Below are 20,311 nucleotides of genomic sequence, written 5' to 3' on the forward strand. Positions count from 1 at the left end.
TCAATCACTAAATGATATATATCGAGTGAGTGTAGAAATAAATAATTTTATCACTAAAATTCACTTTTTAACAGACAAACGAAATTGAAGTGCATTTTGCTGTTGGAGAATCTCTAGCTGACTGTGCATTAAGTACTGAATCACCATCGGGAAGAAACCTTTGGATTGACAAGGATCCCTTTAAAGATACAAAGGATGAAGAAGTGATGGAACAGGTATGTCTCTCTCTCTCTCTCTCTCTCTCTCTCTCTCTCTCTCTCTCTCTCTCTCTCTCTCTTGCAGTTTTACGTATAATAGATTCACGGACATTTGTCAGTAAGGCTTACTTTATTTAATTATCCTCATTGATCAGGGGAAAATAATTACATCACTTGATCATATCAAATGTCATTTTATGATGTCGTCTAAGTTTTTTTTTTTTCATCAAAAGTAGGGAATCTGGGGGTTATCAGATATTTTATATAGATTACTGTAAATCCAAACATATTTTTTTTTTTTTATTCAAAATCATGAAAATTTAAGTGTCACTTATGATATAAACCAATTAGATTCCAAAACTTTTCACATCTTTTTATAGAGTACATTTGTAATTATTTATTACCTCTGCCAAGGAGGTTATGTGATAGTCAGTTTATTAATTTGTCTGTGTCTAAGGACATTTTGACAGAATTATATCAAAACTACTGTACTCGATAGATTTTGATGAATGTTTTACTGAACATAATCCTTAGGACATAAACTACCATTGAATTTTAGAAATGATCCAGACCCGGATCTGGATTTGCATTTTTGTGTCTAGACAGGATTGCGTCAAAACTACTAGACAGAATTTTGACAAAATTTTAACCACATAGATCTTAGGTCTTAGACAACCCCATTAAATTTTGGAGATGATCCGGATCCAGAGTTTATATCTGAATTGGCATTTCTCGCCATTTTAAATATACCGTCAACTACTCAACAGATTTTGACGAAATTTTCACAAGAGATAGATCTTAGGTCATTGACAACTCCATTAAATTTTGGAGATAATCCAGATCTGATCCTGATTCTAGTTTAATTTATTTATTGACGAATTTTGACAAAATATACACCACAGATCGATCTTAGATCATGGAGGACGACCCCATTAAATGTGGAAAATGATAGGGATCCTGATCCGGATTTGCATTTCTCGCCATTTTAAGGATAATTTCAACTACTTGATGGATTTTGATGAGATTTTCATAATAGATAGATCTTAGGTCATGGACAATCCCATTAATTTTGGTGATGATCTCGATCCAGATTCTATTTTATTTATCTTTTTATTTATTTGTCTGTATGTATGAGGACAGGATTACGTCAAACCTACTTGATGGATTTTGACGAACTTTTCACCGCAGATAAATTAGATCTTAGGTCAGGGACGACCACATTAAATTTTGGAGATGATCCGGAGCCAGATTCTAGATCCGGATATGCATTTTTTGCCATTTTAAAGAGAACATCAAAACTACTTGACGGATTTTGATGAAAGTTTCACCACAGATAGATCTAGGTTATGGATGATCATTATATTTCGAGATGATCCATGTAGTTTATTTATACAGTATATTTATTACGTTAAAACTACCCTACGGATTTTGACAAAATTTCTACCACAGATAGATCTTAGGTCATGGACAATTCATTGAATTTTGGAGATGATCCGGATCTAGATCAGTATTCTACATTACATTTTCACAATTTTAAAGATAATGTCAAAACTTCTTGGCGGATTTTGACAAAATTTTCACCACAGATATAGATCTTAGGGCACGGACGACCCAGTTAACCTATAGTTGTCCTAAATCACAGATTGTTCTTATTGTTATTTTACTGAATATATTTTTATCATGCATTTTATATTATATAATCTTACGCAAATATATATATGTAATTTAAGCCTGTTAGAATTACTTAGTTTTCTTGGTAGTATCTTCATACTGTGCAGTATGTTGCTTTTATTGCCCTAGTAAATTTGTAGGGGTCAGTGGCAATGTTGTGAATTTTTTTCCAATTTCCGTATTTCCCGTTTCATAAGACGCTACTAGTGGTATATTCCCCTAAGCATTTTTTGGAATAAAAGAAATTTGAGTATTTTACAACTTATCGTAGCAGCAATGCCTAGTTGGCAATTCTACAGTGAGATTTTTTGTCTAACAGTAAATTTTCATATTTTGGGTCAATTGTGAAATGTTGTAGGTAAGTATCAATTAACTGTACACCTGTTATCCCAATTTCATTACATACAGTATATCATAATCCTCTATAACCTTTCATAGTAACTACCATCGTAACAGTGTTTCAAGGGTTGGCTTACATGAAAGCAGTGTTGCCAAATGCTCCTGATTAAATTTCAGTGGTGAAGTAAAATTTCAGTAATGTTTCCCAAATTTCTCATGTACCCATTTCATACAAAATTAATTATTAATCAAATAAAGAATTCTCTGGAAATTTCAGAAGGTGGAATATTTTTTTTCTGCTGTTTGTGTGACTAGGTCTAGTTAATTTATAGCTAACTTGGTACCATTGTGCTCAACTTGAAGTGAGATGTTTTTTCAAGTTTCTGTTCAGCAACAACTATGTGTGTATTGAAGCCTTAACTGTCTTTGTATACAGTAACTATACATTTTGCCTGAATCCAGTATTCTGCCTAATAGAAACCTTGGTTGGAGCTGATATAGCAAACTAACCAAACCCCGGGGTAGCATCTAGAAGATACCTCCTAGGGGTGACCGAAGTTTCCTCAGGGGACCCCCTAAGTAAGGCTGCCTTCTCTTCATGGTCTAAATTGTCCTCTTGACTGAAAATCTTTAACTTGGAAAGGGGCTTGTCCTCCATGTCCTCCCCCCCAAAAACCACTTACTGCTAAATCAAATTTTGTTGGGCAGTAGAGATTGTTGAGTTCCAATAATCTTGAGTTCCTTATTGGGTAAATATTGAGCGGAACCTGTGATCTTAGCAAAACATTTTAACTGCATTTAAAGGAGGTTAATGGCGCTTTTTCTCAAACTTACCACTAGTAGATCCTTATTCTGGATGGAATGAATCCACTGCAAGCAGATGGGACATTTGGCAGTTTTTCAAGCCCTGCCCCTGGTTGCACAACAGTCACTTAGCGTTTGACTGATTAAATCATTCGCATTGGTGACATTCATCTTTGATTTCATTCCTCTATTATTAAAAATATGATAGAAAACAAATGATTTTAGTATTTCCAAGGAGAGGAGTGTAATTCCCACCCCCTTTTATTATTACTTAAGTCCATGTATGAAAGAGAGATAAGCAAAGAAAATGGCTTATCCCTTTCCCTAACCATGAAATAACCAGCCCTTTGACAGATCGAGTGTAAGGAAATGTATTCATACTCTTCCCTAACTACAAAGAAGTTGAAACCTATGAATTACCAATCCAATAGACAAGAAAAGGATAAGGCATATTAATGAGATCCTTAATAATCTTCAAGTGTGAAGTTCTAGGAACTTACTCGATTGAAAATATTAAAACCTAGACAACGAACTCTTAACTATCCTGTAGATACTCACCCTTTCAACAAATCAAGGGTAAGGAAAGGGGTCTATAACTAGGTCAAACTCTGTTTCCCTGACTACATTGTAGTTCAACCCGAGGCTTGAAAGACTAATGGGTAGGAAAAGACTTTCATATCTCATGGAAGGTTCTATTTAAGTAACCCTCCCCTCCATCAAAAAATCTATATCAAACAAATATGGAAAGGAGAAGGATCCAGTTACATGAAGGGGAAAAAGCTACATCCTAGCCCACCTCTCTCTTGAACCTTGGGGGAGGAGAGAGACGAACTCCACTCTAAATATGTCAGTACATTCACAAACAAACATTTTTCAATGAAAATACTATAAAAACAGGCAAATGAAAGTTATTGGTTATTTATTTATCCATTGTCCAAAGTCACAAGATTGTAAAACTCAATTAGCAGCTGTGGAAACTAATCAATTCCAAACCCCTGACTAAAATAACTGAGGTTAGTCAATTCAACTAAAATAATTATGTATTACCATATATATATATATATATATATTACACATATATATAAAATGTATATATATATATATATATATATATATATATATATATATATATATATATATATATATACACACACACACACACACACAGTAGGGTCCCGAATTATGCGTGTTCGAATTATACGATTCCCCTTTTCTGCGATCGCTATTTTTCAAAAATAAATTTTCTGTATCTGCCAAGCTGTTCAAGGTCTGCGAGTCAAGCACTACAAAATGTATCAAATCTATTGTGTTTCTAAGTATATTGGTAGCCCTAAATACGGTGATTTATAATAAATGTTACAAAACAATATTAAAATTACATCTTATTAACATAATTTCATAATGAATAGCCTATTTAAGGATAAAATTCCACATCAACAATGAAATCAACTGTTAACTGTGCGAGTCCAGCTGACAAAATGTAAACAGAATTGTGGTTACGTTTTCGGCAATTTTTATCTTTCTCCAACCTTACGATAATTGTAATGGTAGTGTTAATGATGGTATAATAAAGCATTATTTTTGTTTAGTACAGTATATTTAAAAGCCTTATTTTTCCCTCCGGGCGTTCAAGGTTTTCAAGAGTAGACTGGGTTCGTTTATTGGCAGTGAATAGCCTAAACTTCGGTAACGAGTCGGCAATATTTTGTCATATTTTAAACAGTATACATTTGATTTGCAAAGATTGGTTTTGTAGAGTAGACGGTAAAATAAAATCTATAGAGAGAGAGAGAGAGAGAGAGAGAGAGAGAGAGAGAGAGAGAGAGAGAGAGAGAGAGAGATTTGATGCCAGATTCTCTCTCTCTCTCTCTCTCTCTCTCTCTCTCTCTTTCTCTCTCTCTCTCTCTCTCTCTCTCTCTCTCTCTCTCTCTCTCTCTCTCTCTCTCTCTCTCTCTCGTAAGAAATAAAACCAAAGTTCACATATGGCAACTTGAGTTTAAGAATGAAATTAACATGAATATTGTTAGTTGTGGCGATCAATTTCTCGCTTCAGAAGGTAGACGAAACAAAAACGGGATTTGATTACAACAGCTGATTCTCTCTCTCTCTCTTTCTCTCTCTCTCTCTCTCTCTCTCTCTCTCTCTCTCTCTCTCTCTCTCTCTCTCTCTCTCTCTCGTGTTATACAATACTTACAAATAGATGAAGAAACCAAAATCGGTTTTCTTAAAGTGTCAATTAAATACAAAACGAAAAAATTATACCATGTATACATCCATTTCAATCATAGCTCAAAATACGGTAACCGATTTCGTCAGCAAACCACTTTTTTTAGGAAACACCATTCTATTCCAGAAAATTTTTACTCTTTAAATACTCAATTGCGCTATAATAAAACATGTACTTATGTTGTTAAATTTCGGGTGTGTTTTAAAAATTGAGTATTTTTTACTTCTTTTTGTTTTACTTTTGACTGTGATCACATCAGCTGATGTCTAGCTTCCGCGCGAATACAGTAACAAAGAATTGTTTACACCATTTCTTAACTTATTCAAACCATCTATACAGTTAATATTACATAAACACCAATGTGTTATAACCTATCATATTTATTGTTTAGTACATTTAAAACCATCTCTCTCTCTCTCTCTCTCTCTCTCTCTCTCTCTCTCTCTCTCTCTCTCTCTCTCTCTCTCACACACACACATCGAACGTAATAGCGGTAATCTAATTGTTCGATGACTTTAAAAATAGGCCTAGTACTTTCTTCTTTTACCTTTTTTTTGCATATGGTTCCATAATTGAGGTGGGTACAAGTTGACTTATAACTGAAGTTAGAAAAAGTATTTTGGATATGGAAAGGACAATTATCTTTCGTAACAGTTTAGAATTATCGTAAATTATCATTCTGTCATTAGTGGCAGTTTGCTATTGTGGATTAAACGCATAAAGAAAAAAGTTTTCCAGTTTTGCTACGAATTTAGGAATTTATATGGATACGATAAGAAAAATATTTGTAATGTGTGTTTAATGCGTTCGTTTGTTTATTATGATCGAAGATGGAGCGTAAACAAATGGAAGATTTCCGATTCAGGCGGCGTCATAAAGAAAAACATTATATAAATGGCATTCATTTCATTTATTTGGAAGTTCTAAGAAAAATTAAGTAGAACATTGGTAATAACAAAATCAACATATAATCAATACTTGGTAAGATTGCTGTCGATGCAAAAACTAACCTATACACAGATGTGTAAATGCGTCTGTTTCTTCGTTATGATCAGACATAAATGTAAACAAAACATTGGTAGTTTTTTATTGTGCTTTTTGCCGCCTTTGGGAAACGCATGATATAAAATCGCCTTTATTTTGATAGTTCTGTATTTTCAATCATACAACTAAAGCTAGTATATAGAGTGATGGCTTTGCTATTCACCAGTTGTCTTATACAATAGATATGATAAACATTAACATTTGTCTGTATTTTGGGTCGTGTTATAACGGGAAATATAAGGTGTTTACACCCATCCTGGTTGTAATTTTAACCTTTTTTCAAGTTATTAGAACTTTAAAGTATATTAAATGTTTGATTTATTTACAAGAACAATTTGATATTATAAAGAAACACAGTATAGTACATAGAAAGTATTGGAAATGGGTAGTAAACACGTTTGAATAGGCAAGTTGCTGGTTGCCATGGTCCCAATGGAATTATTTCTGTTAGTTGTGTGTTTCGAAATATGCGATTTTCCATTTATACAAGGTCATTGATCAACCAAATTCTCGCATAATTCGGGACCCTACTGTATATATATATTATATATATTATACATATATATAAAAATATATATATAAATATATACTGTGTATATATATATATATATATATATATATATATATATATATATATATATATATATATATATATATATATTTGCCTAGTCTAACTATTATTATTATTACTATTATTATTATTATTATTATTATTATTATCATTATCATTATTACTATCAATAAATAGCCTAAGCTAGTTTTGCATAATAATCAGATATATGAAGATTTTTTTTCTTGATAATCATTATACATTTGTTTTATTGGTGGCTTTATGTAGTTAGCCTTCTAAAAAAGTTAGCAAGAGGTATTTTACCCGAGTAAGCTGAATTATGAACGTATATATCAAAGTTTTGTTAAAATTTATATAGTTTATATAGGAGATATTTATTTTATAAAATATTGTTACTCATCTTAGAATATTTTATTTTTCCTATTTATGTTTCCTCACTGGGCTATTTTCCCTGTTGGAGCCCCTGGGCTTATAGCATCCTGCTTTTCAAACTAGGGTTGTAGCTTGGCAAGTAATATATATATATATATATATATATATATATATATATATATATATATATATATATATATATACATACACATATATATACAGTGGTACCTCTACATACGAATTTAATTCGTTCCACAACCGACTTTGGATGTAGAAAATGTTCGGATGTAGAAACGAATTTTCCTGTAAGAATACATGGCAATTCATTTAATTCGTTCCTCAGCCTAAAAACCCATAATAAATCCTTAATAAATGGCTACACATAATTACACATAACAATAACATAACTGCATAATATGAAAGAAGCATGTAAAAAAAGATAATTATAAAGAAATAATAAATAAAAAATGTGTTTTATTGCCACTTTACCTTAGAGACAGGCCAACGCAGGTGTAGGATTTGCTACGCCAGGAGAGACGGACGATCGGCGAGAAGGTAGACATGGGTGTTAACATGTTCTTTAAATAAATACTCTCTCTCTCTCTCTCTCTCTCTCTCTCCTCTCTCTCTCTCTCTCTCTCTCTCTCTCTCTCTCTCTCTCTCTCTCTCTCTCTCTTTCTTGTTCTTCTTCACTGTTAGTGTTAGAGACGTCTATTAATTTTTTTCTGAGAGAGAGAGAGATTAAACAAAAATGAGACATTAAACAAAAATGTGTTGTGTACATATGATTGTTAACAGCGTTAATGAGTTGAAAGACAGTTAAATGTAACTAAAATAACAATATCAGTGAATCTGAATTCCCTTTATAACTAAAAACAAATATTGATACAAACACACTCGTGTGCGTATGCGCAAACACACACACACGCAGAAGGAGACACGATTGGCGAGGAGGTAGAGATGGTGACTGCGATAACATACCGTAACTTACACTACGGAAATTTTAATCTAACTTAGCTTACTTTTTTTTTTCTTTTTTTATATTTCATTTTTTTTACATTTTTTTTCTTTTGATTTTTTATTTTCATCACTTTCAGTGACGAGTTACGGTACGTTATCGCAGTCACCATCTCTACCTCCTCCCCCGACCGTCTCTCTTACTGCGTAGCAATTCTTGCACCTGTGTGTGTGTTTGTGCAAATGCACACGAGTGTGTTTGTATCAATATTTGTTTTAGTTAATAAAGGAATTCAGATTAGCTGTTATTACTTTCTTAGTTACATTTAATTGTTTTTCAACTCGTTGACGCTGTTAAAAATCATATGTACTCTAAACACATTTTTGTTTAATGTCTCTCTCTCTCTCTCTCGGAAAAAAATAATAATAGACATATCTAACACTATAACAGCGAAGAAGAACGAGAGAGAGAGAGAGAGAGAGAGATTTTATCTAAAGAACATGTTAAAGCTATGTTTAGAGAGAAACAGAAAAAGAGAGAAGTCTTATTTAAAAGAGCTTGTTAATGCTATTTTGGTTTTCTTTGCTTCACTTTTTTCTTTCTTTCTGTTCATCACGCTGGCCCTTCTCACAAATGATCGTTGCCAACAATCTCTTTGTCCTTTATCCCTATCAACAAAGGCGTTCTATCTCTTCCAGGGTATTGCTACGATGTCTTGTAATAATGGTGATCCCCTTCGATGGTTATTTGCTTTAATGGCTGCCTTCAGTTTGATGATCGTCGAGATCATAGGCCTATTCCGGCCATATTGTTTAGCCATACAGTATCACTCACATGCACACTGCTCTCATGTTTTTCTATAATTTCTTGCTTCAATTCTAATGAAAGAATTGCTTTCTTCCTGTACTGAAACTTAGCTTCTTAGGCACCATGATTATATGTAAAATCAAAAAGGAAATGTGAGAAAAGGAAGAAAATAAGCACTGTTAATAACAGACCAAACAGAGGACAACCACACGATACACACAAGAACAGAGAACTGAGCACCTCGACGGTCAATGGCGTAATGTTTACTTTGTATGTTGGAGCAACACTTCGGATGTCGAGGCAGAAATTTGGTTGGAAAATTCGTATGTTGGGACATTCGTATGTAGAGGTACCACTGTATATATATATAATATCTTGTTTATTTTATATATTATTATTATTATTATTATTATTATTATTGTCATTATTACTATCAGTAAATAGCCTAAGCTAGTTTTGCATAATAATCAGAGATATGAAGATTTTTTTTCTTGATAATCCCTATACATTTGTTTTATTGGTGGCTTTATGTAGTTAGCCTCCTAAGAAAATTAGAAAGATGTATTTTACCCGAGTAAGCTAAATTATATATATATATATATATATATATATATATATATATATATATGTAGATATATATATATATATATATATTATATATATATATATATATATTTATATATATAAATATATATATATATATATATATATATATATATGTATATATATATATATATATATTATATATATATATATATATATAATATACACACTCATATATACATACTCATATATACATATATATATATGTATATATATATATATATATATATATATATATATATATATATATATAAATATTCATAATTTAGCTTACTTGGGTAAAATACCTCTTGCTAATATTTTAGGAGGCTAACTACATAAAGCCACTAATAAATGTATAGTGCATATCAAAAAAAAAAAAAATCTTCATATATCTGATTATTATGCAGAAGTAGCTTAGGATATTTATTGATAATAATAATAATAATAATACTAATAAAAAATAATAATAATAATAATAACAATAATAATCTATCTTTCTATCACCCAGAGCTTACTTCACTCCATCCATCCACCCAAACCTTGGCCTTCCTCTTGTACTTCTCCCATCAACTCTTGCATTCATCATCACCTTTAGCAGACAGCCATTTTCCATTTTCTCAACATGGCCAAACCACCTCAACACATTCACAACCACTCTAGCCGCTAACTCATTTCTTACACCCGTTCTCACCCTCACTACTTCGTTCCTAACCCCATCTACTCGAGATACACCAGCCATACAAATAGGTGATGATATACATAAACTAAAATGCTTCCATGTTGTCAAGAAATCCACTGAGTGGAAGGTAACAATTGCTGTGCAAGCTGATCACCAAAAATAAACGAAAAAGTATTGAAAGTTGTCTTAAAAGTAAATTAGTCCCACATAACTAATCATACTGATTCCTGTTACTTAACAGTAGACAAAGATTTCTTACTGCACATGAGCTGATGGACCAAATGCGTTTGTCTCAGTGGCTAAGGAGATAGTGGTTGTTTTTTGCACAAGGTAGCATTATGTCCATTAGTAGTGATGACATATGATCAGTTGCCTGATTATTTCAGTATGGGAGATGCTGCACAGAGTTAGATGGTGCCTTAACATGAGGGTCTCCCTTATTCACACCAAGTCCATGTTTGCATGTTGAACATTGGCCCTGAAGCAGGAGAGACAATATTTTCCTTTTGTATTTTGTGTTGTATTCGATTCCCTGTTGTTGCTATTTACAGGAAAGTCCTTGTAGACCACACAGCATATTAACCCCCAAAATTCCTAAAAAAAATAACTTCATAATTTCTGCTTTACTAAGAAAGTTGTTTGGTGTATCTTGTTTATTTTATACTTACAGGTGAAATGTTGTATCTTTATTTTATACTTACAGGTAAAATGTATCTTATTTATTTTATACTTACAGGTGAAATGTTATATCTTATTTATTTTATACTTACAGGTGAAATGTTGTATCTTATTTATCTTATACTTACAGGTGAAATGTTGTATCTTATTTATTTTATACTTACAGGTGAAATGTATCTTATTTATTTTACATTTAGAGATGTATTGTGCATGTGTCTAGAATTTATTTTAGCCTTTCTTGGGGAATAGAGCTTTGCACTGCACTACATAATTAAAAGTAAGCTTCAACTTTATTTTATAGTACAGTGATTTTTTCCATGTACCAGGAGGAAAAGGATGAGAGAGAGAAAGATGTTGATGAGGCAATGGAGAAGGACTATCCCAAGGATGAAAGTAAGTATCTTCACAGGGTTTTTTTATATGAAAAAATATCTTGAGGCTTTGGCTTTTGATTAGAGACATAAAACAACCAAGAAAATTTTAATGGTTGAATGCTTTAACTGATTATTACATTACTGGGAAAACTTATGCCCTTAATTTTCTCATCAATTGTTACTTTGTAATTTCTAAGAATCTTGCGTTTAAACCATAAGTTAATAATTGATTTGTAAGCTGTATTTCTTTTGAATATATGAAAATGAATGATTCCTCTTCTTGTGATCTTCTGTCCCCACGACCAGTTAACACAAGATCAAAATTTAATTTGCTCTGTAGGTAGCCAAGTGAGCTAGCCCAGTCAGCTGTTTCTAACTTGTAAATCAGTTTGATTTGGTTGTGTGTTGCATTATTGCATTGTTTTCATCCTTCATGAAATACATTAGTTTGCCATTGTTATTAGTGATAAGGATTAGGAATATCTTTCTTAATATGTCCAAGGGGTAAATCAGATTCCATTCATGTATTCTCTTGCCGAATGTCTAGTTAATATTATTATTATTATTATTATTATTATTATTATTATTATTATTATTATTATTAGTTAAGCTACAATCCTAGTTGGAAAAGCAAGATGCTATAATCCCAAGGGCTTCAACAGAGAAAAATAGCCCAGCGAGGAAAGGAAATAGGGAAATAAATAAATGATATAAGAAGTAATGAAAATTAAAATATTTTAAAAACACTAACAACATTAAAACAGATATTTGATTTATAAACTATAAAATGACTTACGCAATCCTGTTCAACATAAAAACATTTGCTGCGAGTTTGAACTTTTGAAGTTCTACTGATTCAACTACCCGATTAGGAAGATCATTCCACAACTTGGTCACAGCTGGAAAAAAACTTCTTGAGTACGGGGTAGTATTGAGGCTCATGATGGAGAAGGCCTGATTATTAGAATTAACTGCATACCTAGTATTATGAACAGGATGTAATTGTCCGGGAAGATCTGAATATAGAATATGGCCAGAATTATTAAAAATCTTATGCAACATGCATAATGAACTAATTGAATGACGGTGCCAAAGATTAATATCTAGATCAGGAATAAGAAATTTGATAGACCGCAAGTTCCTGTCCAACAAATTAAGATGAGAATCAGCAGCTGAAGACCACACAGGAGAACAATACTCAAAACAAGGTAAAATGAAAGAATTAAAACACTTCTTCAGAATAGATTGATCACCAAAAATCTTGAAAGACTTTTTCAAGAAGCCAATTTTTTGTGCAATTTAAGAAGACCCAGTCCTAATGTGTTTCTCAAAAGTAAATTTGTTGTTGAGAATCACACCTAAAATTTTAAGAGAGTCATACAAAGTTAAAGAAACATTGTCAATGCTGAAATCCGGATGTTGAGGAGCCATGGTCCTTGACCTACAGTACTGTCCCGAATTATGCGTGTTCGAATTATGTGAGTCCCCATTTATGCGGTCGCTAGTTTTCAAAAATAAATTTTCAGTATCTGGGAAGCTGTTCAAAGTCTGCCAGTAAAGCAATACAAAATGTGTCAAATCAATTGTCTTTTTAAGTATATTGGTAGCCTTAAATACAGCGTTTGATAATAAATGTTACTAAACAACATTTACCTTACATTTCATTAACATAATTTCATGATAAATAGCCTAGTTAAGGAAAAATTCCATTTCAACAATGAAATCAGCTTTAATTATGGCAGTCCAGCTGACAAAATGTAAACAGAATTGTGGTTCGTTCTTGGCAATATTAACCCTTTTACCCCCAGGCTCTTTAGAAATTTCCAACCCTTAACCCCCAAGGGGTTATTTTTTCCCCAGCACATTTTGCAGTATATAGTTTTTAAAGTGCTCTAACAGCCATAATTTTTGTCATAGAGAGGTCAGGTTGGTCTCATTCTTTTGGAAATGCCTGAATTTTCTCAAAAAATTATTAAAAATATGAAAAAAAAAATTTTTTATAGCATTTTTTTGCAAGGACGTGCCGGTACGTCCAAGGGGGTAAAGGGATGAGTTTTGTGAAACGTACCAGTACGTCCTTTTGGGGTAAAAGGGTTAATCTTTCTCTAACCTTTCGATAATCTTAATAGTAGTGTTAATGATGGTATATTGAAGCATTATTTTTGTTTTGCTCAGTATATAAAGGAAAATAATTTTTCCATGTCGGTGTTCAAAGTTTTCACACATGCTGAGTTTGTTTATCGACAGTGAATAGCCTAAATTTCGTTAACGAGTTAGCAATATTTTGTCATATTTTAAACAGTATAGATTTGCTTTACAAAGATTTGTTTTGTATAGTACACGGTATAATTATAAAACCTCTGAGAGAGAGAGAGAGAGAGAGAGAGAGAGAGAGAGAGAGAGAGAGAGAGAGAGAGAGAGAGAGAGAGAGATTGATTTGATGCCAGAAAACCTCAAATGAATCTCTCTCTCTCTCTCTCTCTCTCTCTCTCTCTCTCTCTCTCTCTCTCTCTCTCTCTCCCTCTCTCTCTCTCTCTCTAAGAAATAAAATCTTAGTTCACATAATACAACTGTGTTTAAGAATGAAATTAATTTGACTATTGTTAGTTGTGGTGATCAATTCCTGGCTTCAAGTGGTACAAGAAACAAAAACACGGCATCCGATTACAACCGCTGATTCTCTCTCTCTCTCTCTCTCTCTCTCTCTCTCTCTCTCTCTCTCTCTCTCTCTCTCTCGGTATAATACATGTAAGATATGGTATTCCATTAATAATCCTCAACAACTGATTAGAAAATGTGATGCCTGCCATGTTCCAACACACCTACATGTGCTGAAATACAGCAAAAAATAAAAAATAGACACACAAAGGTATTCTGCTCAACATTCTTAGTCTGGATAGAAAATATAATTAAGTTGAGACTAAATCTGCAAATAGTTGAAGATAAAGAAGAAGAAGAAGAAGAAGAGAAAAACTAACAGGATATGTGTAAGGATGCAGGGGAAATCATTGATATAACTTATGATGCCATCCAACAACATACTTATGAAGAAATAAATTATCAGATGGAAACAAATAATAGACCCAAGAGACTCTACCTGGACCTACATACCTTTAGGGAAGAGCAAGAACAGGAAAAAAAGAAAAGAAAGATAGTCTGCCATTTGCTGAAAAGAGGGAATTGCAGATTTGGCGAAAGATGCTACTACGAGCATCCAAAGACATGCCATAATTATGAAATGTATGGTAAATGTGCGTATTTAGACAGATATGGATACGAATGCAGAGATCTCCATCCAAAAATATGCAAAAACCTAAAAGAAGGAAAAGGATGCAGTTTCAACCAAAAATTTCGATATATGCATCCTGCAACCATGAATGAAAGTAAGAAAACTCAGCAAACTGAAAAGAAAAATGAAACAAAAAAAGAAACAAAAAAGCAGGCCGTGTATATACCGCGCTATGCACCAAAGGCCCCAAGATATGAGGCCTTTCAACCCAAATATGGACATTTAGAGCCCAACTACAAAGAATGCATCTATAATGCCAGGGGTTGGTGCAGATATGGGCATAATTGCAGGTATACACACAAAAATAAATATGAAGGCGAAAGAGCAAATATAATAGAAAAGTTGGATTTTTTAATGGCAGAATTCTGGGAAATGAAGAAAAGAACATCATATCAGAACAGGGAGGAAGCATGGGAGAATCCATATTATTACCAATATTAAATAATGGGGATGAAACACAAACCATAATAGTGATGAATGCACAGGGTTTAGTCACGAGTAACTCTAAAAGGAAAATAGAGTTCTTAGATGAACTAACCCAAATTGAAAAAATAGATATATTAAATATAAGTGAAACATGGTATTCCCAAGAGACTGGCAGTGATGACCAGATAAAGGGTTTCCAAACTTATAGATCAGACAGAACAAATAGGAATCAAGGGGGAGCTGCAATATATGGAAGAGACATAAATCAAGGAAAAATCTGTGAAAAATACAGCTACACAGAATGTGAATTGATTGCGGTAGAATTTGAATTTGAAAAACTAGTGAATATTGTAGTTTACAGACCCCCAAATACTAAGGAGTTTGATATAGTAATAGAAAAAATAGATGATATATGTAGAAACCATAAAGACTGGAATATACTCCTATCCAGAGATTTTAACTTTCCTTTCGTGGATTGGAAAGAACGGATAGAAGAAAGTGGTTGTATGTATACATATAAAAAAGAGTAATAGTAGCGCAGAAGATAAGAGGCAATTTGAAAAGCTTCAAGATATGCTATTAGAACATAATACGCAACAAATAAACCACATTCCAACAAGAAAGGAAAATGTCCTAGATCTAGTATTTGTGAATGAGGTGAATTATGTTAAAGAAATAATAGTGTATAACACGGGAATTTCAGACCACAATGTCATACAATTAATTGTCCATTCCAAAGCAAGTGATCGCAGAATTAATCAAAGCACAAAACGTTGGGAAGGATATGGAAGATATAATTTTTATAGTAAGAATATAAAAGGGTCAGAAATAAATGAAGAACTGAATAAAGAATGGAAAAATGTATTCGTAAGTGATAATATACAGGTGAATACGGACATACTGTACAAAATACTGGAGAAATTGTTGAAAAATATGTACCGAAAAAAACAATAAACAAAAGACGTGCATACCAAGAGACAGAAGGATCTTATTTCAGAAAAATAGAAAGTGGAAGAAAAATCTTGCAAAAGAAAAAAAATGTGTGGAAAATGATGGCAATAAAATGTAAGATAGAAAATGCAGAACAAAAGATTATACAGTCAAAAGAAAATGAAAAAAGGGACTTAGAAGAAAGGACACTTCAAAATATAAAAAAAAAACCCAAAGTACTTTACTCCTATGCAAAAAAGATGAATAAAGGGAGATTAGAAATAGGACCTCTAAGAATTGAAGGACGGCTAACGAATGAAAAAAAGGAAATATGCAACATATTAGCAGAAAAATATAAGAGTGAGTTCACGCCAAGAATTGCGAATGAGAATAATGAAACAGAAATGAGAGAAAAAAAATGTTGAATATCTAACAGATATAGATATTAATGAAGCAGATATTGTCAAGGCTATAAATGAAATTAAAAATGGATCAGCAGCCGGACCAGATGGAGTTCCAGTGATTTTGTTAAAAAAAAAAACTGCAAACACTATTGCGAAGCCGCTTGCAATACTGCTAAGACAAAGTGTAGATATGAGCGAGATATATGTTAAACATAAATTAGCTTATATAAGCCCTATCTTCAAAAGAGGATCAAGACTAGAGGCAAGCAATTATAGACCTGTTAGTCTAACATCACATATTATGAAAGTGTATGAAAGGGTAATAAAAAAGATAATAATGGATCATTTGGTTAAAAATAATTTGTCTAATATAGGTCAACACGGTTTTGTGCCCGGAAAAAGTACACAAACCCAACTGATAGCACACTATGAAAACATATACAAAAATATGATAAATGAAAAAGACACAGATGTGATCTATCTAGATTTTGCAAAAGCCTTTGACAAGGTAGACCATAATATATTAGAGAAAAAAAATGAGAAAGCATAATATTGTGGGAAAGATAGGAAAATGGGTAAAAGAATTCCTGCAAAACAGAAAACAGATAGTGGTTGCAAATGACGAGAAATCGGATGAAGCTCAGATAATATCTGGCGTGCCACAAGGTACAGTATTAGCTGCACTGCTGTTTGTTATTATGATCTGAGACATAGACTGTGATGTTGAAAACTCTGTAGTGAGAAGTTTCGCCGATGACACAAGAATAAGTAGAGAAATTACTTGTGATGAAGATAGGAACTCACTACAAGGAGATCTAAACAAAATATACGAATGGGCGGAGATAAATAGGATGGTATTTAACTCCGATAAATTCGAATCAATGAATTATGGAAACAGAGAAGGAATGGTATATGCATACAAGGGACCTAATAACGAGACAATCACCAACAAGGAAGCAATTAAAGACCTTGGTGTAATGTTAAATAGGAATATGTTATGCAACGACCAAATAGCAACACTGTTGGCTAAATGTAAAGCAAAAATGGGAAGGTTATTCAGACACTTTAAAACAAGAAAAGCTGAACACATGATTATGCTTTACAAAACTTATGTACGTAGTACACTCGAGTACTGCAATGTGATATGGTACCCACACTACCAAAAGGATATTGCACAAATAGAGAGTGTACAAAGGTCCTATACTGCTAGAATAGAAGAAGTTAAGGACCTTGACTACTGGGAAAGACTGCAATTTTTAAAACTACAGTCTAGAAAGGAGAAGAGAACACTACATGATAAAACAAGCATGGAAGCAAATAGAAGGAGTTACTGAAAACATCATGGAGCTAAAAATATCAGAAAGAGCAAGCCGAGGTAGATTGATAGTGCCAAAAAATATACCAGGTAAACTAAGGAAGGCGCACAGGACATTAATCCATTACGCACCAGCATCGATAATGCAGCGACTATTTAATGTGCTGCCAGCTCATCTAAGAAACATATCAGGAGTGAGCGTAGATGTGTTTAAGAATAAACTCGATAAATACCTAAGATGCATCCCAGACCATCCAAGACTGGAAGATGCAAAATACACCGGAGGATGCATTAACAACTATGGTGGATATACGAGGTGCCTCACATTGAGGGACCTGGGGGAACCTAAACATAAAATAAGGTAAGGTGAGGCTTATACAACACTTACATATACTGTAGATGAAGAAACCAAAATAGGTTTTCTGAAAAAGTATCATTTAAACATGAAAGAAAAAATTATACAGAGTGTATATCCATTTTAATCGTAGCTTAAAATATGGCATCCAATTTCGTCAGCAAATCACTATTTTTTTTAGGAAACCACTTTATTCTAGAAAATTGTTACTATTTAAATAGTTAATTGTGCTTTAAGAAAACTTCGGAATCATTTTATAAATCAAGTGTTGCTGACTTATTTACTTTTAACTTTTGGGTGTGATCAGATCAGATGATGTCTAGCTGCCGATCTCAAGATTATGGGCGTACAAATACAGTAACAAAGTATTGTTTACACCATTTTTTAACTTATTCAAAACATCTATACAGTTAACATTACATAAGCACCAATGTGTTATAACCTATCATGTTTTTTGTTTAGTACATTTAAAACTATCATTATTCTCTCTCTCTCTCTCTCTCTCTCTCTCTCTCTCTCTCTCTCTCTCTCTCTCTCTCTCTCTCTCTCTCTCTCTCTCTCTCTCTAACAAATGAAATCTTTGTTGCTTCACAAAGTTTGTTTTATTAAAATCAATCATGGTTTAAATTTTCCTTACTTTCTCCAATCTCGCACCATCTCTCACATTGAACGTTATAGCAGTTGACCAATTGATCAGTAACTTTAAAACGCCCTAGTACTTTTTTTTCTTTTGCAGATCATCCCATTATGATCGACGATGGAGCTACAGTAAACAAACGGAAGGTTTTTGTTTTAGGCGGTGTGTTTAGGAAAAAAACATTATATAAATCGCAATCATTTCATCTATTTTGAAGTTCTAAGAAAAATTCAGTAAACCAACATTGGTACTAACAAAATCATCATCATAATCAATATTTGGTAAGATAGCTGTTGCTGCAAAAAGTAACCTAAACACATACTGTATGTTTAAAGACGTTCGTTTCTTCGCTATGATCAGAGATGAACGTAAACAAAACAACGTATTCCGATTTTGATGGTGTGCTTTTTGGCGGGGTTAGAAAACGCATAATATATAATCGCCTTTATTTTGTTAATTTTGGAATTTCAATGATACCACAAAAGCTAGTCTATACAGTGATAACTTTGCTATTCACTAGTTATTTTATAAAACAGATATAACCTAAAGTCATTAAAATTACTACTAATTTTAGGTCATGTTATAAGGGGAAATATACGGTATTTACATCCTTCCTGGTTGTAATTTTAACCTTTTTTCGAGTTATTAAAACTTTAAAACATTTTAAACGTTTTATATATACATAAGAAATATTTAATATTAGAAAAAATACATTACAGTACATATAAAGATATGCAAATGAGTGGTAAACACATTTGAATAGGCAAGTTTCTATTTGCCATGGCCATTATGGAATTATTCCTGTTGTGTGTTTCGAAATATGCGATTTTCCATTTATGCGGGGCCATTTGTCGACCAAATTCTCGCATAATTTGGGACCCTACTGTACTTACAATCATACTTTGAGTTTTGTTAGGATTCAATTTCATACCCCATAATTTGCACCATGCACTAATTTGAGCTAGATCTTTATTATGGGATTCTGCAACCCCAGATCTACATTCAGGAGATGGAATTGATGCAAATAGAGTAGCATCATCTGTGTATGCAACAAGCTTGTGTTCCAAACCAAACCACATGTCATGTGTATACAGTATAGTATGAAAAGTAATGGGCCAAGAACACTACCCTGAGGAACACCAGATATCACATTCCTATACTCACTATGGTGCCCATCAACAACAACTCTTTGCGATCTATTACAATAATTCAATAATGATGCTAATAAATGACCCACCCACTCCCAACTGTTTGAGTTTGAAAACTCCAGAAGTTATACCTAGTGACTGGAACTTATATTTCAAGAAATTTAGATTTTAGTGTAGACAATTTCTTGTTCTTTAATATTTTATTCCTTAAGATCAGGTGAAAGAATCTCACAATTCACTTCTAGAATCAAGAGTAAAAAGCTTATTACACTGGAACTAGCTCTAGTGGAATTTTGGTTTTAATAACGTCTTTACCTAGAACAGAGGTAATCAATGGCAATTTTTTTCCTCCAATTGTATAGCATAAATATATATATAGATCTTAATCCCATGTAGATTACTTATATGGTATGTAAATTCTGTGTAAGATATTGTCTATTTTCATAATTCTTATGAGGTTGCTATTTATTTGGTTTCCAATCTTAATATTTCGTTGTCAGT

At 32.8% G+C, this 20,311-nt stretch overlaps 1 protein-coding gene across 1 annotated transcript in view; it reads left to right on the forward strand.

Annotated features, from left to right (window-relative positions):
* The window catches only part of LOC137651178 (proteasome adapter and scaffold protein ECM29), a 439,426-nt gene that overhangs the window by 187,501 nt on the left and 231,614 nt on the right, over positions 1-20,311 (forward strand). The window contains exons 14-15 of the mRNA XM_068384329.1: positions 75-215; positions 11,259-11,325. Of these exons, the coding sequence (XP_068240430.1) occupies positions 75-215; positions 11,259-11,325 (208 nt within the window). The remainder of the gene's footprint in view (positions 1-74; positions 216-11,258; positions 11,326-20,311) is intronic.

The sequence above is a fragment of the Palaemon carinicauda genome, chromosome 1 (genome assembly GCF_036898095.1).
Source record: "Palaemon carinicauda isolate YSFRI2023 chromosome 1, ASM3689809v2, whole genome shotgun sequence".
NCBI lineage: Eukaryota > Metazoa > Arthropoda > Malacostraca > Decapoda > Palaemonidae > Palaemon > Palaemon carinicauda.